The 17,423-nt window shown below is 33.4% G+C and overlaps 1 protein-coding gene across 1 annotated transcript; it reads left to right on the plus strand.

Annotated features, from left to right (window-relative positions):
- The first annotated feature begins 396 nt into the window (after positions 1–396).
- On the plus strand, positions 397–13,366 carry LOC115886387. The gene is made up of 4 exons (XM_030905509.1): positions 397–818; positions 6,235–6,433; positions 7,998–8,166; positions 13,114–13,366. Exons 1-4 carry the CDS (start codon positions 802–804, stop codon positions 13,326–13,328), a joined length of 600 nt encoding a protein of 199 aa, XP_030761369.1. The 5' UTR covers positions 397–801; the 3' UTR covers positions 13,329–13,366.
- Positions 13,367–17,423: the final 4,057 nt, after the last annotated feature.

The raw sequence follows: 17,423 nt of genomic DNA on the forward strand, positions 1-17,423 counted from the left end.
TATTCGCCATAAAATTAATAACATTATTACAAGTTACAAATTCAAAAACAAATAAAGAAGGCAAGTAAAAATTAAAAAACGGAATACTACATTAAGAAGAACTGATTTTTAAATCCAAAAAATTAAAAGAATGCCGGTGAAAGTTTAAAAAAAATGAAAATAAAAAATATTGAACGGGAGACTTGTATATCTGGTTGCATAAGATAACGCATAAAACTAGCGCGGGCGCCAAATAGTTTTATTTTAAATATCTGTGGTTTAAAACAAAATTTTTTTCTTTATTTGTTTCTTAAAAAAAATGACGTAAATAGCAAATTAATTTAAACAAATCAATAAAAAAAAATTATACATTTATAAGCTAAAATAAAAGCTTTTATGCTTTTAAATGTCCTTTTTTCCGAAAAATAATTAGCATAACGAGTCTCAATTCCATAAATAAATAAAGAATGCCGTCCAGAGATTAAAGAAAAAAGATATAAAGGAATTTTGAAGATGGGTCGAACTAACTAAGTAATCGAAAGGAATAAAAAAAGAGTAACACGTTCGTTAACAAATCCGAGATGGTGGCCCACCCAAACTGCTGCGAATTGCCAGCACCGCATTTTTGCAGACTGCTCCTCATGGTCGACTGCAAAGTGAAGGGAAAATCAAAGAACAAAGTTTATAAATGTATAGTGTACTTCGTGCAGGAATCTACAGTGAAACAGTCAGAGTGTGTGCAGGCAGGCAGCCGACATTTATAAAAAGTTTCCCAAAAAAGCAAGAAGTACAGAGAGTTATCATCATATATAAAGAAAAAAAATGAAGACTAAATTAATGTAAGTCAAATAATTTTTTTAAACGGTTAATTTTGATTAAAGTAATCTCGTATAAGTGCGACATACATGTATCATTTCACTTTTTCTTTCATTTCTTCGGTGAGTGCATAGTTTAAAACCTGTTCTCGAGCTGCCTTAAAACCGTGACTCGGTTTTCCTCACTGTCGGTACTATTTTTCACCAATCGCTATTGTAGAGGTACGGCTTTACGAATATCACGGGTTGGGACTTAAATGTCAGAGATGCTATCTTGCCTAATTTAGTTATGCTGATCCTTTGAAAAGTAAATACATAATTTGTATGGTGTCGCAATATGAGCATTTCTTTTAAAATTACGTTAATTTAAAAGTTCGAAGAACGTTTTTCTAAAGTTTGAGTTTGGATGAAATGCTTATTTATGATTTTAGGGATTTTGGTACGATTTGTGATTAATTTCTTCAGTCTAAACACTCTGATATCATCAATATCATCATCATTTTCAGCTTATTCAACCATTTCTAAATATGCCTTCCTCACATACCTACTTTCTTTGTAGTTGAGCCTATTGTTGTCTATGGTTGGCTAAGCTGGCCCAAGTTATCCCTGCATTTGCTAATATCATGGTCCCATCTCAAGTTCGGTCTTCTTCTAGGTCTCTTAATTCCTCGCGGGTACCATTTTGTAATTTTTATGGTCCATCTGTTGTCCGTCCTTCTTGCCAGGGATCCTGTCCATTGCCATTTGAGGGATTTGACTCTGTGGATGACCTGATCTATTACCTGGGTCTTTTGTCGTATCCACTCCATTCTTTTACGGTCTTTCTTGGTTATTTCCAGCATATTTCCATTGAGCGTTGTGCGACCTGCAACATTGATGTAAATAGAAATCTATACTAATATGTATATAAAATCCTTAAGTGACTGACATACTGATTAATCACGATCCTGCTCAAACCACTCAACGTAAGAAGCTCAATTTTGGCATACAGGTTGATTCTAGGATGTAGAGGTTCGATAAGAAGGGGTTTGGGTTTGATTAGTCTTTCGGGAAAACCCTTGGACAAGCATCATTTATTTGTTTTTTTTACATATTTTGAAATTCTTTAAAAAATCATTCTGCTTAAACTGCTTGACGTAAAAAGCTTATTTTTGGCAAATGGATTTTTCGAAAGTCAAATTCCATCGAGAACGGAAATTGCGGAACGTTTTCGATGGGCCACCCTGTATAATATACGATGATCGTAAACCGGCAAGCTGGTTATAGGCTATGGTTATGATTTTGATTCACAATAAATATACATAAAATGTATACCACAACCACATCCTTTTTTAACTAACATAATTATGTAATAATGAATATTTTAAATTACTACGTAAACATTACGTAAATATTCAGATCACCAGCTGTTTTTTTGGTAATTCCAGTGTATTTGTTTTAGTACTAATCAATATTATATTCACTCTATATATCTATACTCTTTTTAAATTCTTCAAAATAATGATTGTATTGAACTGATAAATTACCTACTAGTCGGACACGTTGTATGAATGACATTAACATTTAGAATCATTATTAGTTGTCAGGCAATGTAAGAAAGAAATAATAACGCATCTAAAGAGCCTGGTGGTGGGTACGTATAAATACGATTTCACATTTTGTTACGCAAATACTTTACATATAGCGATAAACAACCTGCAGCATTTTTATTCTTCGGTTCAAGGAGCAAAATAACTTGTCTTTCTTTTTTTGTTATTTATTATTATTTATTAGTAATTATATATCTATTGGCTTATTGTCTTTAATTTACTTAGTTTTGCTCTAACTACAAGTTTAGTAGTTTTAGTACACAGTGAATAATTAAAAGACGTGATAAGAAAACCCACGAACAAGTCAATTAGTAGTTTTAGTTGCGCGTTTTTAGTGAAACTTCTTGGCGCGCGCTGTGAGTAAAAATTCAAGGCCGTAAGTAAGAAACTACTACGTTATATTTTGGTGCTATATGAGGAATATTTAAATACTTTTTTTCAGTGTGTTTCCGTATTTTGTTTCACAATTCCAACAATCAGATTCAAGTTACTTACAATAGTATATTGTTTAAACAATTAAAATTCAAATAGTGTTTTATAACGAAGAGTTTGTGCAATTTATATATTCTGAAAGTATTTCTAATGTTACTAGGAATCCTTTTGTCTACCGGGAGCTATCAATTTACTAACAGAAAATATTCCTCTTTTATGTGCTTCTTCGAAATACCACAATCAAAAGACGAGATATATTTTTTCTCGAATTTTTGAACTACACTATTTAAAAATAATTTTTACCCAACATAAAAATAAATTACAACCTTCTTAAGGCCAACTGGCAGTAATCGCCATTAACAATTAAAGAAGAGTAAATAAATGACGTCTAGGGCTTGACCTCGCCAAAATTATCACCGACTGTCATTCCCCAGCCGTCTTTGACGCCGTTTTTTTTTCCTCGATTGTATGGTATTATGATAGCATTAATCTTGATAATAAACGCAAAAGGTTCTTTCAAGGCTTTTATGTCGTATTTATAGCTATCACAAAAACTATTTAAGATCCATCTTTAGTTAAAGAGGTGTGACAAAAAACACTTTCGAAGGTGTTCTTGAAATGTAACCAAAGAAGCCAGCTAAAACTGTTCCTGAACCTTGAAAGAATCTTTCTCGTGGGTTACAGGCGTTGAAAGTTGCTGTTTTGTATTAAATTCTAAGTAGAATTGTTGGTTTTGGTTCGATTGTTGATATATTAACGGTATTTTCATTTATGAACCATTGTTCTAAGCATTGCACGACTGTATTCATCTTTATTTTGTAATAGTAATATTGTTTTAAATAAGTAACGGTTGTTGTGAAGGGTGGATGTATATGAAGTAAGTCATAATTCATTACAATACCGGGTGTTTCTCAAAAGTGGCCCATCCCTACAACTTTTTATATTTTTTCAGATAAAAAAACGAGATTTGGTACGTTAGTATACGACATAAATCAGGATTGATTCACGTTCAATTGTTTTTGGTCACTTCCTGTTTCACCGGAAATGACTACAACTTTTGACGTTTAAATGACATCCTCTGTATTTTTTTTACTTTATTCGATAGAAAATGACACTCTGAATAGAATGACATATCATATGTCAACTTTTGACATTTTGGCATATAGTTTATTTGAAACTGTAACATGCGGTTGTAGTGGTGTAAAATACTCATCTGTGCTTTGTTTATACAGGGTGTCCCAGAAATAAGTGCAAGTATTTTAAGGAGTGGTAGATCTCGATAAAAGAAACATATTTTCTCTTTATCATTTTTCAAATAAGAACAAAATAACGGAGTTATTTTACTTTGGAAATTACCAAAAAAAAAATGAATTTTTGCTAAAATTTTGAGAACCACTGGTTCTTTTCTGGACTCTCTACTACATATGTTGCCATATTATCAAGAAATTATTTTTTTTAAATAAAAACAAATAATTTCAAAAAAATTCTCAAAAAATTTCGAATATTCAAATTTTTTTTTTCGCGAAAAAAAAACATCATGGTCATGTTTCTGGAGTTGAACTATACTACCAGTTGAAATACTTGCACTTATTTCTGGGACATCCTGTATTATACACAACGTGACATTGCAACAGGCACTAAAGTATACTGATTGTATGTGTATCACGATAATAATGAAATAAAAAGTTTAAGAAAAAAAATCACCCATTAATTTCAATACAATCGAAACAGTGAAATATGGTTTGAAAAATGAAATATTTTGATGACGAAAAAAGCCCAAATAAATTGAGAAAAATCGGTTTATGTCATGTTTATGTACATAAACATGTAGAAAGTCCGATCCAGATCGTATTGAAGAAAAATTCAATTACGTTTCGAGGCTTAAAAACGGATTACCTACTCAAGGATGGCGTAACGGTGTTCCGGTTGTCCAAGTTCGCGCGCGTAATCTACGCCGCCGAAAAAGAAATTTAAATAAATATAATTAACGCTTTGAACGACAATCACCTTGCTTTTTTAAATGTCGCACACACGTGACACATTTCTACATGAAATGTCCCATTTTTAAGGTTATTTGTGTTATTTGTATTAAGACACTTTATCCTACTTATAAGAGATTCAATCAAACATTTTCAAGAATATTTCTTTCCTCGATTTTAAGAGGTCTATTGTGTTTGTATCCTCTTTATGACTGCTCCCAGTCTCCTATCCCTGTACCCTATACCAACTTCGGCAGGTTTTATCCTTGTTATCCCAAATAGAAGGTGTTTCTTGCGATCCAAAGCACAAAACATCCCCCTTTAGAATTTTAACTTCTATGTTATGAAATGAAAGTAATAGAAGCGCCCCCTTGAGTTTGTTCGCGCACTAAATTCATGAAATATCGATCCCTATATTTATTTTAATTTTTTTGAATATTGCACAAACAATTTTTTTAATTGTAACGAAATAAATATATTAAAAATGAACAATAAAAAATTGTAATTTATATGTAACATATATAATTTAATTTTAATATACCTATTTTGTCACAATTTTATATCAATACCCGATCGAACGTTTATAAAAATAAAGCAATTATTGATGTTATTATAAATTATGTATTTTACATACCTATAAACTGAAAAAAAATGTACATAACAATCGAATCTTTCCGGGGATTTGGAAAATGAAAAATACCGCCATTTTTGTTGTCGCAATTAGGAACGCTACAGTTCTTCGCAGGTTTGCGTTCTCGGTCGAAAAAAGCGATTGAAATTAAATATGAATAATTAAAATAAAATGCACTTGGTAAAATAAGTACAAATACACCAATAATTAATGAGGAAATTGCCAAAATCACACACCGAATATTCACAAAACACAACGAAATAAACAAACACAAACGAAACCAAACAAATTATTATTTGTTAATTTTTTGACTAGCAGCGCTTCTAGTGTTTGTTCACACAGTATAGCTTTTACTTCCAGTCATTGCCATTACAGAAAATGTTCTACAGGGGGATGTTTTGTGATCCAGAGTCTCGTAGTGATATATTATGTGCTTTGCTGTTTCAGGATCTTTATCGCAGAGTCTGCAGCAAAGACTTCCTTGATACAGCAGGGTGAGCTTGTTCGATAGTTCTGGACAGCCATATTATATTCTGTTAAGGAACCTGTTGTAATGTAAAAATAAATAAAAAAGAAAAAAAAAACAATTTAAAACATTTAATCGAACTAAAAAAACGGAAAATATGAAAGTGTTTATTAGATTTTTTGCAATTCTGCAAATATTTCCCAAAGAAAGTAATAAACAATAAATATTTATATATACACCAACATAAAAAAATTCTACACCTATGTCGTAGTAAATATTTATGAGAAACCGTATTAATTTCAAGGATAGTGAAGTCAGTAAATCATTTTCTACGTTTTTGCAGGGTTATTTTTGGACTGCTGGCCGTTGTAGCTCTGTGCACAGCTCGACCTGCCGAAGAGGAGTACGAGTATGAAGAAGAACCTGCACCACCACCAAAAAAAGTACCTGCAAGAGGCCCGTTAGTCGGTAGGAGGAATCCTTTAGCTGGGAAGAATAACAAGGCTGCTAGTTCTACTACTACAACCACAGCTGCTCCACAGGTAGGGTTTTTAGTGTTAAATTAATTTTGTTTTAAATTTTTATATAAATACTCTATATAAAAATGGGATCCTTTAAAATTTTCCGACCAACTTTTGACGAAAGGATCGTTCTCTGATGATTCATCCAGAGTGAAAAGTGTTACCATCCTGGGCTTTCTTTTTTAGTTCAGTATAAAATTTCCAGTGAAATCACTTTCTTAGGTTTTTGGTTTGGTTATTTCATTCAATAAGATTAATTCACTAAGAGTGATTCATTTTGGATGTGCATCAAAAATGATAGAGTGTAAATTCCACTTTAGCCACCGAAGAACCCAATTTAGAAAAGAAGGTAGCATTGAAATTCAGTGGTGGATCTCCTATAAATAAATAAATAAATAAATAACGCTTTATTGAATAAAAAGCCAAAATAGCTTCATCGACAAAGCATTTACAAAACAAACAAAAGCACAAAAATATACAAATAATAAAAAAAATAACATACAATACAAATCATACAATTTAAAAAAAAATTACGTCATTAAAATTACAAATAGAACATACATGAACATTGCAGAACACAAAAAAGCGTATCAATAAAATTTTAGAATAGGAAAATTGTAAATGGATATAATTATTTAAGAGTTTCGTAATCATTTAATAAAATATTAAATACTAGACCTTTCGCCAGTGTGAGAAATGATCAAAATTTTAAAATTCAAAATTGTTCATGATTAAACATCAACAAAAAAGTCGTTTACCGCATATAGGGCTCTCTCCAGTAAGTATGATTTCAGAGTTTTGCGAAATGCGGGAAAGAATGAAAGAGACTTGATATTCAAAGGCAGATGATTGTACATTTTTTTGGCATTGTACAGTATTGAGCCTTTAAGCCTGAGCTCGGGGTGGGCAGATAAAGATCGTGCTCCGCATTCCCAAGTGGATAGTTGTGAGATGGCCTTTCGGGAATAGCAGATATGTGCTTGCGGATTAAGCAAACGGGTTCAAAAATGAATAAAGAAGAAAGAATCAGTATTTTGAAATTTTTAACGAAATTCATAGCAGTGAGTTCTAGTGTTTAGTCCCAATAAATATCAAACTGCTCTCTTTTGAAGTTTGAAAATACGATCAAATTTTGTTGCGCAGCAAGTACCCCAGAATGGAAGGGCATAACGAAGATGTGACTCAAAAAGGGCATGATAGGCTATTCTAAAGGTTTATAAGTTAAGTTCCTTAGAAACTGATCATAGCGCAAAACAGGCAGCGCTTAGTTTCTTTGATAAAGGTTCGATGTGCAAGTCCCATTTTAACGAGTTTTCTACAACAAGTCCTAAGACGCCAATAGTGGTGTTATTAAGTACAAAAGGTTGTATAGTATTTTTATATGACAAAACTTTAGTTATAAAACGGTGACAGTTGCAGTTATTATATGTCAATAGACTCTCTGATTGACAACAGTACAGCGTCTTTTTGCTTACTGTACCAATAAGATTTATTACTTATTAATAAATGGTAGATGTGGTAGATTTGGGAAATGTTCTATGTTTTTTTAATAAAAAGAAGTTAAATGTATGTTGACTTTTTTTAGGAAGAAGAGCCAGTTGCTGAAGGCGATTACGAAGAAGAGCCCCAACCAGTCGAAACCAGTTCAACGACTGAAGCCGCAAAGAAATTCATTAAGGGTGGCATTGTAAGACCTTTCAGAAGTAACGACGATTTGTTAGCCACTTTGAAAAGAAGAAGAGAACAAGTTGTTCGTAAGTATCTGATTAATGAAACAATCAAACCGAGTTCGTAAGCATTGTGTTAAGCATTTCCTATATCTGAAGTCAATTAAGTTGATTATTGTTTTTATAAAATACACACACATCGGCACAATTAGCGAAACAGTTAATTTTCAGTGTGGGTAAAACGACAGTTTTGTTATAAAACTGAATAATCTTCTCAGTTTTCTAGACCAGAGACTAGTAGAATCTTCTGTCTTAACCTAGTTCAAATAAAATTGATCTTTTTTCGCCTACACACAAGTCAAGGTTTTTCTTAATACGTTTCGACTGCATTTTTAACTGAAAGTTTTACTTGACTGACAGGTAAAATCTTATGCCGGGTCCAGACCAAGGCGACTAAATGTCAGTCATTGCGACAAAAATGTGAAATTCAGACAAAACAAATTTGAGACAAAGTGTCTATACCGCGTGGACAAAAGTACAACAAAGTTCAGTATATAAGAATCAGTTTTATTAATAATGTAGCCTTTCTATCAGAAAGAAGATAAAAATATATTATTAGCAGCCAGTAGTGTTGTTTTTGACTCGCCATCCCATGTTGTAAAAAGAAACCCCAAATAATGTTTTTGTTTTTATTTCTCTCGTATACCATATATATATATATATATATATGTTCCCGTCATCCCTTCGTGGGACGTAGGGCTTCTAAGGGATGTTTCCATCTGATCCTATTCTGAGCTGTCTGTATGATCTCTCCCCATATTTTCCCGACCTCTTGGGCTTCAGAGGTTACTGTCCTTCTCCAGGTATTCCTTGGTCTTCCCCTGGCACGTCTTCCCTGTGGATTCCATTCAAGTGCCTGTCTAGCGATATCTCTGTGGGGTCTGCGCAAAATGTGCCCAATCCAGCCCCACTTTCTTTTCTTAATTTCGATATCTATTCGATGTTGTGATGTTCTTCTCCACAGTTCTTCGTTGTTAATTTGATTGGGCCAGAAAATTCTCAATATTCTTCGAAGACACTTGTTAACAAACACCTGTAGGCGATCCATGAGACCACGCGTAACCTTCCATGTCTCGCATCCATAAAGCAAAATAGATTTGACATTGCTATTGAAGAGCTGGACTTTAGTTTTTTTGCTATATATAGAGGAGTTCCACACAGGTGTAAGCATGCCAAAAGCTCTTTGTGCCTTCAAAATCCTTTCCTCTATATCTTTCTCTGTGCCCCCATCGCTGTGAACCATACTTCCCAGGTACTGAAATTCATCAACTCTTTCGATGGCTCGATTGGAGAGGTATAGATCTTGGTTGTTGGGAGTATTTGACCTCATTTCTTTGGTTTTCGCCACGTTGATTTGAAGACCGACATTATTAGCTTCCTCTTGGAGTCAAAGAAGTTTTTGAGACATATCCGAATGTGAATGGGAAAAGATGCATAGATCGTCTGCGTAATCCAGGTCTTCTAGCCTGCTTAAGAGTCCCCATTGTATCCCTAGTGGTTCTTTAAATGCTCTATTTAGTGCTACATCCAGAACGATGTTAAAGAGTAGCGGCGAAAGTATACAGTCCTGTTTTACACCTACAGCAATAGAAATTTTCTCCCCCACTTAACCTTTATGTAATACACAGCTTGTAGCATCATGATAAAGCATTTTAATCATGCGGATTATTTTTCGGGTATTCCTTTTTTCTCTCAAAGCTTTCCAGATGGCTATGTGTTTTATAGTATCGAATACTCTTTGAAAATCCACGAACACCATGTATAATGGCGATCTGAACTCTTGAGATTGCTCTATATGAGAGTATTAATTTGGTCGATACATGATCTTTGAGGCATAAAGCCTGCTTGTTCTTTTCTCAAAGTCGGTTTAAGGGCATCTGATATTCTTTTTTGGATGACTGTAGCAATTATCTTGTTAATGGTGTTAAGTAAGGTAATGCCTCGCCAGTTCTTACACTGGGATAAGTCGCCCTTCCTGGGGAGTTTTACAATAAGTCCTTCTTTCCACGTTGACGGGATATGTTCTGTTTCCCAACTGCTTTTATTATTGTCTCTAGTAGATGTGCAATGTTTTCTGGGTGTATCTTAAATATTTCAGCGGGTATATTATCAGGACCTGCCGCTTTGCCAGTTTTAAGCTGTGATAATACTTGCTTAATTTCTTGAATCGATGGAGAACGTGTTGCGATTCTAGATTTGCAGTTCTCTGTTGGAGACGTTGGTACCTCGTATACCATATAGCTATTAATATTTCTTATTTTCTTCTTAACATCAACCGAGTTTACATTTAGTGCTAATACAAATCTCCTCTAATGCACCAGCCTTTCTTGTAACAATTTTTGTAGTCCTTGTTTTTACCCTCCCATAATAATAAATGCGCTTTATAAGTTTGCAGGCATTTTCCGTGTTCCACTTTCTCTCTTCTGGCATTTTTTTATCAAAATGGAGCACTCCACGATATACTAATGTCATATATTAGCAGTACCAGCACTCCACAGTACTAAATTTGTGTGATTCCATTAGTTTCCTACTTTTGGCAATGCACGACATCCACACTGCACCGACAACTTGTAAAATACCGTGCTGGCAACTGTTACTTTTGGGTTGGCATTTACATGTGTGGAAGTAAATTGCATAGGGATCTTATTAAGTCGGAGTGAGAGAAATGCGACCTTTTAACACATAACAGGCCATAACTCAAGAACCACTTTAGATATTGAAACCTTTTTTATTTTCAAGATCGGATATTTTACAATATGTTTACATAAGAAAAATTCGATAAGGTTGTTTTTTCCATTCAAAAATTGTAAAAAATCCATCCATTTACTTTTTAGAGCATAGCAATTTTCAGCAGTCCTGTAATTTTTTATTGATAAAGATTTTCACATAATGTCTACAAAGAAAATACAGCAGAAATGTTAAAAAGTTTTTGAAAAACTACAATCTATTATTTCTAATAGATTTCGAGATATCGATTTTTGAATTCAGAGTTCTAATAGCGCGACCACTATCGAACACCCACTCAATTCCACTTATTTTTACCAAAAATGCACGTGTTTCTAGCTTGCACTTAAAAAAAAAAATTCAAGCTATAGGGAAAATTACAACGACTCGTTAATAAATAAACAAATCAAGTATCACGAGACGTAATTAAATCGTGAAGCTGAACGCATGACGTACACCTTTCCCTAGAACTTTAAGTACTGACAGAGGTATTGATTGGGTCGACCGGTCAACTGCGACAAATCTGCTATATACCCTTCCACGTGCACAGTTTCTGGTTTATTTCATACGTTTGGCAACGTGTTTACTGTCCTCTCTTTGTCCAGTACATTATAAACGCATTGTACTCTTCTTACATACGGAAATCTCGACCCAAGACTAACCTTTGCCAGTCCTTAGTATACGACAAAATAGCCGACTCGAGACGGGGCATTCAAAACTCTCCGAATTCGGAAACAAAACAAAAATGAGACAAAAATGTCGTAGAAATGTATTGAATTTGTCGCTATAGTCTGTGAAACGAATAACTTTGAATTTGACAGTTCCCGCGGGCTTTTCTAGTGTTAATTTTATTAGGTCAGCAACTTGCCGCCATGCTGACGCAATGCCGTCTCTAATAGAACAGCCACGAGCGAGATTTTTGACGTCACACTAGTTAGATACTACGGATTAATAAATATGTTTTAGAATACATGGAAAACATAATTATTCATCGTATTTTTGGTTTGTTTTTTAAAAATGATATAGTTTACATGAAATATACATAATATACAGTTAATAAATACAATATATATATACCTATTTATAATAATGAATAGGTATGCCTACAAATAATGAATAGGTACATAAGATAAGGGGTAAAATGTAAAATATATTTAAAATTTTGGGGTTTGAAAATCGATCTAATTTAACAAAAAACATTCAATATCTACAAATAGTGATGTATTATTATTTGCATTCACAAAATTTATCCTAAGAAAATAAAAAAATTTTGAACAATTTTACATATAAAATAACAGCGATCTTTATTTCATGGCCATCACTGACGTCTTTTTTTCTATGATATTGTATTATTTGCAAATATAATTTTTCGAACATTGATACTTGCAAAATATACATATAAATTTTGTGAATGCAAATAATAATACATCACTATTAGTAGATATTGAATGTTTTTTGGTAGATTAGATCGACAACCCCAAAATTTTAAATATATTTTACATTTTACATTATTTTTTTTATTAATATATTTTTCATTATTTGTATATTGTAAAACATTTGCTGCATTTGTGTGGTTCATAGTTTATTTGCCAAAGTATTTATTACTATAAATAGGTATATATATATATTGTATTTATTAACTGTATATTACGTATATTTCATGTAAACTATATCATTTTAAAAATGCAAACCAAAAATACGAGAAATAATTATGTTTTCCATGTATTCTACAACATATTTATTAATCCGTAGTATCTAACTAGCGTGACGTCATAAATCTCGCTCCGATGCTGTTCTATTAGAAACGGCATTGGTTTGATATTTAGAAATGTCAAAAGTTGATGACATTTTACCTTTAGAATTATGACATTTTGTGTTGATTTCTGCAAGAAGAGGAAGAACTGTCACTTGTTTTATTCTTTTCCTTTTCTATTTCACGAAAGTAAAAAGAGTTACCTATCTGATTCGTTCAGGCACTCAATTTAAAGAATATCAGTAACTTTTTTGATAGAGGGATTTTATATTTGCCATGTTGGTAAAAAATAACGGTCAAAATTCAAAGTTATTCATTTTTAGACTATACTTTGTCGTAAAACATGAATGTTTCTGTCTTGACGCTGTTTTGTCTGATTGGTCTGACCCGGTTTTATATCTAGAATCTAGACAGGGCTTAAAAGATATCAATTTACTACTTTTTGTCTCCAATAACATTGAAGGTCTTTTTCCTAACCTACATTTTTGTCACCTTAGACAAACCACAAAAAGCCAGTAGCGTCAACAGACACCAAGGAGGAAGTGGCAGCGGAACCGGCACAAAGGAAACCAAACCTGCCGCTTCGTCGTCATCAGGAAGAAGGAACCGCTTCAGCAAGTCCAAGGCTAGCAACGAGGTACCGGCGGAAGAACCCAGCACAGCTGCATCGGCAGGCAGGACAGCAAGGGGCAGGTTCAATGGCAGAAGATAGAATAGAATAGAACAATGTAGAATTAATAAATAAGACCCCAAGAGAAGACATTTTTTATGTGCTCTGATGATTAACATAAAACATTAAAAGGTATTTATTTTGGATGTAAAAGACAGTATGTACCAATACGCATTGTGATAACTAAATAGATGTTTTTATACGCCATGTTTTATACATAATTATTTTTAGATAATTTAGAAAATATTGTTGTCTCTTAACCCTAAAATCAATAGAAACTGGTCTTTTTCTAAGTGTACAAATTATGAAATAAAGGAAATAAATTTAAAGCAAATAATTTTTTTTTTGCTAATTTTGTGTTTCTGCAAATATCATCATCATTTTCAGATTAATCAACCATTTCCAATTATGGGTATACTCTGTTTTTTTTTCTCAGGTAAGATTTCGACAGACGATGACAGAAGAAAAGCAGATGACGTCCCATACCAATCTATTTATTTTACTAAAAAAAGTTTCTAATAATTTTTAAGTTAACTATGGATGGGTTTAAATATAAATTCGTCATGCGTCGTCACTTGTTGTTTTTAACCAGTTTTATTGGTTTATTTCAAAAATGACAGATCGTATTTCAATTTTATTGGTTTGACGGAACGATGAACGACAAACGGACGCCGATGCGTATGAACTCGCCTTTAGATTTTTGACGTTTGTCAAAGTCTTGCCAAATTATAGGTTATAATTTTGTGACAACTTTTGTCAAATACCCTGCGTTTTGGAAGATGATGCATTTTGATTCGTGTTATTACGTGTGTTTTGTGTCTTTTGAAGTCAAGTGGAGGAAAAATCGAGTGAAAATTAACTGTAGAACCCAGAGCACAGTTTATGGTTAATACTCGCTGCCCAGGCAGAAAGTCTTATATAGATACACCAATAAAGTTACTATCAATAAAGTTCGTATACCATCTCGTCGTAGATAAGTGCATCTCGAATATGGTAGAAGGACCATACTAAACACATACTAAAAACTGGGGTAGGTAGCTGTAAAATATCGACATCACACGATAGGTAAATAATGGATTTTAGTACTGCAGAAAAATAATGTCAAAAGGTACTGATTTAAAAAAGTTAAGATTAAAGTTCAACCTGTGAGGCATAAAATTTGGTAAGTGTTATTATTAATAAAATAGTTTGTTTTATTTATGTTGTTTTATTTATTCCTGCGGAATATTACAAATTTGTATTTGTACATAAGTTATATTGATAAATATAATCATAGATGCGGGAAGTTTCATAAAGCTTGAAAGTAAGAAATGGTTCTTTTTTATATTTTTTGGTGTCTTGTTTTTGTTTACTTTGTCGGAAAACACTATTTGTAATGAATTAAAACAATAATTATATGAACAAATAAGTAATTTCTTGTCATCATATAAACGTAAAAAAATCAAGACTGCAAGAGCTTGCCGTTGATCTTGGTCTCGCAGATCAAACACTAGTCTTGGTCTTGGTTTAGCATTTTGTGCAAAAGTCCGCAGATGTGTAGTCCTGCTCATCAATAACAAAAAGGCATCGAAATAGTCATCTTATCCGATAATTTTATATCTCCGAAACTAAAGTTTCAAAAAAAGCCAAACCATATCTACAAATTCATTTACCCAGTAGTAGGTATGTAGATCTCTGTAATGGACCCTGAGCAGCTTTAAAAGTGATCAACTCAGTAACCATCAATTCGAAGTTGGTCAAAGAATACCTAGGGAAGCTGAACAAATTAGGCAAAGAAAATAAAGTCCTCTTACTCTGGGTGCTATCCCACAAGATAGAAGGGAAAAAAGCAAATGATCTTCCTAGAAATTTAGAAATGGAGCAAACGCTCTTCTAACTGAACTAGAACCGTTGTGCTTTCCAAGTAGAAAACAACTTTACTTGCGTGCAACACTCCTGCAACACTCTGAGACACTCGAAGAAGGTTCTGAGAACAAGTAAGAACAATCTTTGGATTGTCAACAGGACACTGTCCCCAACTATCCCCTCAATGAACACCACAGTAGACTGAAGCTTAGAAAAAACGGCGAATGTAGATTCTGTGGGGAAAATGGGGAAACACTAGAACACCTTATCTCTGAGTGCGTCAAGATGACAATCATTCGTGCCATAAACTTTGGTACGACTGATATCGGAGGTGGAGAACTAACCTCTATAAAACCGTCTCAGATACTGGCTTTTGTCAAAGCCCTGAAACTGTATGACGAGTTATAACTGAAGGAAGAGGGACACAATAGATCTATAAAGTCGCGTGATTATCTCTACCCTCCCGTACAACCTACAATCTTCAACAATGCATTTATGTCTTTAGATTTGGATATTATACGAAAACCATCAGAAGTAATATTGTACTAAGATACTTATTGTATAAAACAAAGGTACCCAGTACCCAAGAAAATAGGTAAACAAAAAAATTCTGGATTGCAACATATTTAGAAAAAAAAATTAAGGTATTTCTGGTTGTCTGCTTACTCTTTGCATTTAATAGATAATTAAATAATTTGAATATTGTCTGGCGCTGAAAAGAAGCGAGTACGCCACTGGGTAGCGGCGCCCAGCGTCGGCTCCCGAGGGTCGGCCGTCCGAAAGTGAAGGGGCGTCGGTATGCAAATAATGGAAAGCGGTAAGTTAAAGTCGACGCCGATATTTGGTTATATTCTGCCTTTGGCTATAAATATCGTATTTGTAGTCGTTTATATTCTATTTTAAGATTTACGCTTTAATTGTAACCACTTTTTAGTCAAAAATTACTTACTTACTTAGGAAAATTATAAATTAAGAATTATAAAACAATTATAAGGAAACTGCAGGTTGCACAACGCTCAATGGAACGAAATAGGCTGGGAATAACCAAGAGAAACCCTAAAAGAATAGAGTGGATACGATAAAAGACCCAGATAATAGATGTCATCCACAGAAGACACCTGGCAAGAAAGACGGACACCAAATGGACCACAAAAATTACAGCATGGTACCCACAAGGAATTGAGAGGCCTAGGTGAAGGTCAAACTTGAGATGAGACCATGATATTAGGAAATTTGCAGGGGTAACTTGGGCCAGCATAGCCAAGCATTAGCTACTATCTAATCTTGTCAGTGGCTAGAACTGATTATTATGCACTTTTTGAGTCGCACCTCAGATATGCCCTTCCATTCTGGGGTACGTGTTGTGCAACTCAATTTGACCGCACTTTAAAGCTCCAGAAGAGAGCTGTTCGATGTTCACTGGGACTAAACAGCAGAACTCATTGCCGGGACTTTTTTTAAAAATTAAAAATATTAACTCTTCCTTCCTTATTTATAGTTGAATCCGTTTGCCTATAATACGTAAGCATGTATCAGCTTCTCAAGAAAGGCCATCTCACACTTATCCACTCAGGAACGCGGAGTAAGATCTTTATCTACCTACCCTTCGCTCAGAGTTAGTTAAAAGTTCAATGTTATACAACTCGAAAAAAATGCGCAATCACCTGCTATTTGAAATCAAATCCATAACATAATTTTCTTCATTTCGCAAAGCATTGAAATCTTATTTACTTGACAAGGCTTTCTACGCCGTAAATGACTTATATTTTGATAATCGAATTTGATCTTGAAAACACTGAAAACTTACTAAATATTTTTGAATCTTATTTTTATTTTTTTTTATTCTTTGGCATTGTAAACATTTATAAGTGTTTATTTTAAACAATAAGACTCTCGACAATGTAATTTGTATATTTGTTTTGTATTCTGTTTTGTTTGTTTACTTTACCTTTGTCTACAAGATGATACACTCGATTGTGAGATGAAATTGGGCATAGTTACATAAACTCTCACTAAAAATGGATTTTGATCAAATTCCATCCAAAATATTAGCGATGAAAAAAAGTATGTAACATTGCAGAAAATATATTATCCATATATTATAAAGAAATATATTGTTCCAATTGTTTGTTCACAACAGAGTGAGCATGTAATCAGCCACTTTTTTGTATAAAAACATACATAAAAGTTCACGTTTGATTGATTTTTCTGTTATTAATGTAAAGGAGCGGTTCCACTCATACGATGCGTCAAATAAATGTGCAAATTCGAAGATGTTTCTCTTGCTCAACC

The sequence above is a fragment of the Sitophilus oryzae genome, unplaced genomic scaffold, assembly GCF_002938485.1.
Source record: "Sitophilus oryzae breed Bouriz unplaced genomic scaffold, Soryzae_2.0 scaffold_488_pilon_pilon, whole genome shotgun sequence".
Lineage (NCBI taxonomy): Eukaryota > Metazoa > Arthropoda > Insecta > Coleoptera > Curculionidae > Sitophilus > Sitophilus oryzae.

Bases quoted from the DNA above. Each gene is read 5' to 3' on its own strand.
- LOC115886387 (XM_030905509.1), top strand. The intron at 6,434-7,997 runs GTAGGGTTTTTA...GACTTTTTTTAG, and splicing joins CAACCACAGCTGCTCCACAG to GAAGAAGAGCCAGTTGCTGA. The intron at 8,167-13,113 runs GTAAGTATCTGA...TTGTCACCTTAG, and splicing joins AAGAAGAGAACAAGTTGTTC to ACAAACCACAAAAAGCCAGT.